The 8,286-nt window shown below is 37.7% G+C and overlaps 2 protein-coding genes across 3 annotated transcripts in view; one reads left to right on the plus strand and one right to left on the minus strand.

Moving 5' to 3' along the window:
• The window catches only part of itgav (integrin, alpha V), a 563,305-nt gene that overhangs the window by 223,724 nt on the left and 331,295 nt on the right, over positions 1-8,286 (minus strand). The gene's annotated exons all lie outside the window — the stretch shown is intronic.
• On the plus strand, positions 931-7,424 carry vtcn1 (V-set domain containing T cell activation inhibitor 1). Of its 2 annotated transcripts, none has more exons than XM_061724402.1 (5): positions 931-1,108; positions 1,797-1,861; positions 3,572-3,944; positions 4,731-4,982; positions 7,219-7,424. In XM_061724402.1, the coding sequence occupies exons 3-5, from the start codon at positions 3,608-3,610 to the stop codon at positions 7,335-7,337; spliced, it is 708 nt and encodes a 235-aa protein (XP_061580386.1). In that variant the 5' UTR covers positions 931-1,108; positions 1,797-1,861; positions 3,572-3,607; the 3' UTR covers positions 7,338-7,424. The 2 variants fall into 2 exon arrangements, with proteins under 2 accessions (XP_061580386.1, XP_061580387.1); XM_061724403.1 differs by having other exon boundaries at positions 931-1,095; positions 3,591-3,944.

An 8,286-nucleotide genomic window follows, 5' to 3' on the forward strand; every position in this document is an offset into this window, starting at 1 on the left:
TTTTATAAATGAGGCCCCTGGCCTGTTGTTGCTGGTACCTCTGCTGGTGTCTCTGAGTATATAAAATATATAGTATATTAAAAAAAAAAAAAAACACTCAGACGCTGTGTGAACAAAATCATAAAAACTCAACTTGGCAGAAATTGACAGAAAATGTTTGGTGTTGCCATGAGATGCACCAGAGACACTTGACCCAAACAATTTGTTGCAATCTGAATTTGGTTCCCCGGCTCCCGGCCTTGGCAGGCTGCCCAATCTCAATCTCAACTGGATGTTACGTTAACAAGATGCTCTGCTCCTACTCCCCTTTCCATTTGTGACATCTGTGGAACTGAATCCGAACGTTACCAAGGCGGGCTGATAACACTCCAGCGCTATCAAGGTTTATGGCTGAAAGGATGGAAAGGGTCAACAAGGATGGTTATTAAAACTTTTGACTTTTGACCTTAAGACATTTGCAAAGTGATGTACATTGCTACCAATAATCATCACCAGTCAATATATTTTTAGTTAAATACAGGACTTGAGTGATTTCAAAACCTTTCCATTTTGATCTTTTACTGAGTCACTGAAGAAGTAGAGATGCACGTTCTGTCTCATGGTTTTTCTGCTGTATAGATGGAATTTATTCCCACTTTCAGTAAATTACCAAACCCAGCATATTTGTCATTCTTTCATCTTTATGTATGAGATCCATTTGTTGTAACAAAATACAAAGTTTACAGCCAAAACAGTGAGCTATTTAGAAAATTACCTCACCATGTCATAACATATAAGAGAGTACAAGCTTCTGAATCAAACCCTCTCTCCCTCATCTATTTGAAGTGATGACAAGATAAAAGGCCTAGAGTGACAGCAAAACGAAGCACACACCTTTAATGTAATATTTACTCTTGGTGTAGCAGGGAGCCAACACACTCTGCACAGACTGATGACAGCAGGAGGATGTGGGCAAATTATCTCCCTGAAAAATTGGATATTGACTGCAGAGTGATAAACGGACGGATTTTGACTCAAACAACAGGATCTAATTGTTGAAAACTAAGAGTTTCTTCCAGGAGACATGGCTTCAATCGGACAAATCATCTTCTACAGGTGTGATCATGAGGTTTGGATCAGCCCTGCTCTGGTTGTGATTCAATTTGAAAACTTTTGATTGTTTACAGCAGCAGTAAATGTCTGTACCTTTGTATTAAGCTATTAAAGTTTTTAAAAGAAAAAAAAACTTCAACAGTAAGAATATTTGAAAGATTTCAGAATACGAAATAAAATCCATGCATGTTTGCATTTTGTAATATACAGGACTGTCTCAGAAAATTAAAATATTGTGATAAAGTTCTTTATTTTCTGTAATGCAATTAAAAAAACAAAAATGTCATACATTCTGGATTCATTACAAATCAAATGAAATATTGCAAGCCTTTTATTATTTTAATATTGCTGATCATGGCTTACAGTTTAAGATTAAGATTCCCAGAATATTTGAGTTTTCTTAAACTGTAAGCCATAATCAGTAATATTAAAATAATAAAAGGCTTGCAATATTTCAGTTGATTTGTAATTAATCCAGCATGTATGATTTTTGTTTTTGTAATTGCATTACAGAAAATCACAATATTCTAATTTTATGAGACAGTCCTTTAAATAAGTTGTGGAGTTTGTCCTGCTGGGTGTCCTATTTCTAAACATGTAGACATGTTTCTCTCATTTCAAGTGAAATTCATGTGCAAGTAAACCGATCAGCTACTGTTTCTGTTTGCTTACATTTTCCTGCTTGTGTTTCTGTCCGTGTGCAGCATGGTGTCCCTCATCGTCCTGTTTGCAACCTTCATCATCCTCATCGTGGCCCTAGCCTTCTCCAGTAAGCCTCACGGATCCATGTGGATTCTGTTATCATTAGAGGTGTCTCTGTCATGCCTGAGGAGATACGTGGGTGTGTTCACTTTTCTCAGTTTGTTTAAAGCAGTTAATCCTTGTAAGGTGAGAACACACCACCGGACATTTAGAGAAGTATGTGCTCGCTGGTGTTTCTGGAATATCTTACTGTCAAACTACCATCAGTGAATAATTGTCTAGGTTGATTGGTGTCACTGAGATCCTCCTGTCAGACACACGTAGAAGTATATGTGATCTGTTTCAAAGAATGTCAACAGTTAGTTATTTAAATTATCTGCCAAACTTTTGAAATTTTGAATGCAAGAGATACAGTAATAGATAGAATTTCAATGTAAAAAGAAATATATAACAATCCAGCTTCAGAATAAATCAATTTGCCAGCTCAGACACCTTAATACTCATCCAGTCCTTGGCTGAATTGATCCAGTTTTATGATGACAGAAGAGTGCTGAAAGGTTAGCTTGTTGGAACAGTGAAGTGTGTTTAACAGCGCACTCACTCCAGACCTCCATGTGTCTAGAAAGTCTGGTTTCTTTGGGGAGGTGGGAATGCGGATCAAAGAAGTTAATTCTGGTTCGCGTAAAAACTTAGATATCGGTCCAATTTAAGTCAACAAAATGCAGAACGTGGGTTACAACGCGGGGCATTGTGGGTAAACATAACCAAGCATGCATGTAGCGCGACTGCCAGGGGAAATGTCCGTAGTCAGATGTGGAGTAAAACCAAGGTAAAAGCTTTGATAGAAATATAGTCTGATATCTATTATCAATTCAATTTTATTTATATAGGATCTATTACAACACAAGTTGTCGCTAGACACTTTCCACAGACCCAGAACATGACCCCCAAGCCATTATTACATAAACAATTTTGTAACTTTAAGCTCAGTTGATCCCCATATGTATAAGCTAGATCACTTTTACAATATTGTCTAAGATTTACTCCTGCTTCATCTCTTGCTTCGTCACTCTCTGGTTTCCTGTCCATCATTGTTTTATTGAAACAATAAGAAGCTAATAAACCTGAAAACATCACAAATGGCTGAACTTCAGTGAATTGAATGAAAACTAGTCAAACGTACATCTCTAAAGGTTCGATGCAGGAGTGACAGTAAAAACCGACAGCACTACAACTACAACAGAACTGAAAGGCTTTACACTAAATATTAAATGGTCCTCATAACATTTCTTTGCAGCTGTGTAAGACGACTGAACCAAAGATTATTATAGACAAATATGAGTCTGAGGTATCTGAACATACTCATAAACACCTCACAACTGCAACATCTATACAATGGTTCATAAAAATAATCATCTCCTATGTCTGATTAAATTGAGGTGTATATTTCACTTTCCAATTTTACCGTAGGTGAGCTGACAAACCACCAATTTAGTTGCATATTGCTTTAGATAATCATTTTGAACCCCCCACCCCCACCCCGACATACAAACAGAAAATTATACTTGTACGTCTCTCACTGATGAAAAAAGATCATAACCACTATACTTTAGTGTACTTTTTGAATTGATATAATTTGTGTAAAGAACAAACACTGACAACATATGAAATGCGTTCAGTAGAAGTTTCACTGTGTTAAATTCGTCAAATATATGGAACTAAAAAAACCTTAAACCCCATGTTCTTGCCATAATCCAGATATATTCTCCATTATGAGACTTGTCCTCATCCCACAGAGCCCGCGTTGGAGCTGATGAGTAGCAACACGAATCCCGTTGCAAACCTGGGCGAGGACCAGCTTCTCAGCTGTTACCTTCCCAGAGAAGCCCAGACGGACGGGCTGAGAGACGTGACGGTGGCCTGGATGAAGGAGGAGCTGAGGGTTTACCTGTACGAGAACGGAGCTCCGGCTCTCGGTGCTCAGGGCTCTCAGTTCAGGGGCAGGACCCAGCTGTTCCCCGACGCCCTGAGCGCAGGGAACGGCTCTCTGCTGCTGAGGAGTGTGAGGAGCAGCGATGAGGGCCAATACACCTGCAGCATCAGCTCCTCCGCAGGTCAACGGAAGGTCAAGATTCAGCTCAGAACAGCAGGTAGGATGCCTCGTCCCTCCGGTTTAACACTGTTTACTTTGGATTGTAACTTGTGGGAGAAGATTTTACTACTTGACTTTAATTATCCCTGTTTAAACTATGTGGGTAAACATGGCATCAATAAGCGCATCTGCATTTCAATGACTCAGAAAGCAATTAAGATTTCTAAACAAAGTGGCTAAAGAAGCTTTTTGGGAAAAACACAGATGGAAACATCCTTTGTCGCGTGAATTTAACAACTGTTAGGATTTTATGAAATTGTTTAAAGGTTTGAAGGGTTTTTCTATAAGATTCTACACTGGTGGTTTTTCTCTATTTGCAGGGTCAACTCCAGTTCAGGAGTTTAGCTATAGTTCAGCTATTTTCTCTATTTGCAGCGTCAACTCCTGTTTTATGACTAGGCTGTTAAAATAGTTCAGATATTTACTCTTCGTTAGGTGAAGACAATGAAGAGAAACAGACGTTTTAACACTGAACGGTCTCATCCGATATCTGGGTTGACATCTCAAGTAGGAAGCAATAAACAGGGACATATGTACAGCTGAAGGTCTGATATGTTGGGCAGATGGCTCCACCGATGGGGTTCAGGTACAAAGAACACCTCCCTTTTAAGTATAAATAAGACTGGATCGATGACCACAGTGTGCATTTTCTCTCCTACCACTGTGGTTTGAGAAAAGTGTACCTCCGGCCGGAAAACATTGTGCATGATAAAATATAAGCTTGTATTAACATTTGATTCGGTTCACTGGTTTTCTGATCTTTCACAACCTTTTAATGTCCAAGCCTTTTCAGCCCCAACATTCACATTCTCCAAAGGCATCCTGACTGCTGAGGCGAGCAGGTGGTTTCCTGAACCCAGTGTAACGTGGCTGGACCGCAGCGAGAACGTCCTGAATGCAAGCACACGTTTCACAACAAACTCTGCCGGAATATTAAGCATCACCAGCATCCTGCGGTCGGCCAACGTCAGTGAATCCTACAGCTGCAGGGTTGAAAACAACCTGGTGACCGCAGTTGCTGAGGCAACTGTAACAGGTACACTTTAAGGATAATAACTTCACGGGTGACCTGGGAGCTTCAGACCATCTCTGCCGATTTCCTATGAACAGATAATTATTGACAGAGGGTTATGTCAGTGTTACTCATGATGTTTACTCAGAACAACCTAGGATGACTAAGAACATGTGACAATAGTTGATATGACTGTGTGTCTCTGTGTCTCTGTATAAGATGTCTAAAGTTTGAGTTATCCCTCTAGATTTAGTTTATTTATGATATCATACCTACTGTCAAACATGGTGTTGGAGGAGTGGTGATTTAGGGATGTTTTTGCTGATTCAGGACCTAGGCACTTCACAGTCTTTGAGTCAAGAACGAACTCCTCCATACACGGCGTATGATACACCAAAGTATTTAAAAATTGAGCCATCTGTCCAACAGCTGCAGCTGGATCAAAACAGAATCATGCAACAGGATAATGAGCTGAAGCAAGCCAGGAAATCCACATAAGAATAGTTGAAAATTAAAAGAATCATGGCTCAGAGCGGCCTAAACCCAACTGAAGAGCTGTAGCAGGACCAGGAGCAATGTGCAAGATTGTAGGCTAAAGTACGCCGAAATTACCTACAAACAGCAAGAGATGGAGAAGAGATAAGTGCAGTCATGTCACAGAAATGATGACTATGTATTTGGCTGCTGAGACATCTAGCGAGTTGGTAACTACCTTCATTCTGTCCAGTCTCATAATACATGTTTGTACCATGTGTGCCGGTAGCAAGCAACATAGCAACCTCAGTACAACGTGATGATACAAAGGTCTTGGGAAGAGAACTATGCCACCCCCACAACTAGTCGGTCCTCATTAAGAAGCGAAAAACGAGCGGATAAAAGCAGGGCTAAAACCAGAATGTTCGCAGTGCTTTCCCCCGTTGTAGACAGCTCATGGACGGCAAAGAAACAATACTACCTAATACTATTACCCCACTATGATGAGATGATGTTTTTCATATAAATGTTTTACAAAGAATCAAAAGCAAGGATACTAACTTTGGAATATGACTGCATAGAAGATGGGCAGAGCTTCACTGGTGGGTGACGATCAACAGACATGACAAGCCGGGCTCTGACAGAAAGTGATGATGAGTGTGATGCAGGTTAGGCAATGACTTGTGAGTCAGAAGTTAAACATCTCCTCAAGTTGATATTGCTTTATCGTCTTTTACTGTGTGTGATCATGATAATGTGTGCATACAAAGCACATGTTTTGAGAAAGGTCATTTAAGAAGATATAACAAGTTTTATTGATCTGAATTAGAGCAAGGAGACTCAAGCCCAGCCTACCTTAGATTTAGGTTTCAGTTAGAGTTACTTGAAGAGTTTTGGAGACCATAATAATAATAACAATAATAATAATAATAATAATAGTAATAATAATAATAATAATAATAATAATAATAATAATAATAATAATAATAATAATAATAATAATAATAATAATAATAATAATAATAATAATAATAATAATAATAATAATAATAATAATAATAGTCAATGACTACCACCAAAAACACTGATATCTGTTTTGTTCTTAAATGAGATATAACCCATATTTATGGCCAATGAAACCAGTTAATGAACTTTCTTGACCTATTTTTACAATCAATTGAGAAACAGGGTTAGGATTTCAAATTTGCTCTCCATTAGTTATGAGACAGAAGACCATTTCAATCGATTTCTCTTTTAAGTTGTCATTTTTTTTATTATATTGATCGTTTTTTATATAAGTATAGATATGTTGAATGATATTAACAAGCAATAACAAAACAATAAATGTATGAATTAAACAAGCCATAACTAAAATAAAAAATTGAATTGAATCAAATATAATTGAATCAAATAGAATATAATAGAATATAATAGAAATGAAATGAATTGAATTGAATAGAATAGAATAGAATAGAATAGAATAGAATAGAATAGAATAGAATAGAATAGCTTTTTATTGTCATTACACCGAGGTGTGATGGAATTTTGGGTTCTCCCACTGAACCACCTTGCCTTTAAAGAGGCTTCAAAAAGGCAAGGAAAAAACAAGGGTAAAATGCAAAAATGTACACATTTATAAAAAAGTGACACAGTAAAAAAGAATTATGCGGGAAATAAATTTACAGTTGAAACTATAATCTAAAGGACAATAATCCATAGCAGATACTATTATTTCTTCAGACTAACATGAATATTTTTTAAGGCTTTAACCGTTTATGTTTTCCAGGCGCGGGTGTTTCGGGGAGGACATACTTCACCTTCAATGTGGCTTCATCCCCACTTGTGTCAATTTATGTGAACATTATAAGCAGTGTCCTCTGTATTTATTATGTGACACCAACATAACCATTGCAAACACCCAAACACACGTTCAATGTACATACCAAAGCATATAAAAGTCCTGCTTGTTTGTTTGCTGCAGGAACACTTTTTGTCACAACAAGTAATCACTCAAAGCTGATACGCAATAAACTGTAAGTCATTTACCAATATTATTTTACTTCGCTTATTTATTAGAGTGGATGTTTCTACTCTGTAATGGAATTTAACTCTGTGGTGCATTTTACTGACAGTTTTACAACCTGCATGTATGTGTTTTTACCTCCTAATGACTTATGCATCATTTACAAACTGTGTAACTGAAACATCCTATCTAAAGTACATTTTTCTTGACTTTTATTTGTCTGTGAATTAAGATAAATAAAGGGCAAACAAACAAAATAGTCCTGTGTATGATGGGGAAGGAAGGTGGCTGCAAAACCAAGCTGCATTTTTGACAGCCATTGTTTTTTGTTTTCTTTTAACAAGTCCCTTCCATGGCCCCGTCTAGTTCCACTGCAGAAACCAGGGTCAAAAAAGTTCAGCAATCTTGATATGCTTAATTCACCCCGCATTGACACAATGGAAATCCAAGAACCATGATATTCATATGCTGAGAGATGTTGGTTGAAATGCAGTGTAAAGCAGCACAGAGGAGGTTTGTTGTCCTAAAATATGTGTTTTGGTTTATTTTCATTTGTAGGAATATGTGAAGTTTTTATGAAATACTGTCAAGCTCTCAGTCTTCTGTCCCCACTATGTAATTTTGGACTCATACACCGGTGGCATATCGGGATGTGCATCATCTTCTGCCTGTAGATAACTGGTTACGGTTCCGGCTGAAGCAGGTATAGATGAGGAATGCATGGATGGATCGGTCTTAACATAAAAAATAAACATTTTCTTAAAAAGTGAATTTAAAGTTGTGTTTTTATGTTGATATGATACGCTGCCAACCAAACGGAAAACAATGCAG

This window comes from Cololabis saira, chromosome 6, assembly GCF_033807715.1.
Source record: "Cololabis saira isolate AMF1-May2022 chromosome 6, fColSai1.1, whole genome shotgun sequence".
NCBI lineage: Eukaryota > Metazoa > Chordata > Actinopteri > Beloniformes > Belonidae > Cololabis > Cololabis saira.

Excerpts from the sequence above, each read along its gene's own strand:
- vtcn1 (XM_061724403.1), top strand. The coding sequence starts at position 1,064 with ATGGCTTCAATCGGACAAATCATCTTCTACAG. Across the intron at positions 1,096-1,796 it reads GGACAAATCATCTTCTACAG|CATGGTGTCCCTCATCGTCC; the intron begins GTGTGATCATGA and ends GTCCGTGTGCAG. Across the intron at positions 4,983-7,218 it reads TGCTGAGGCAACTGTAACAG|GCGCGGGTGTTTCGGGGAGG; the intron begins GTACACTTTAAG and ends TATGTTTTCCAG.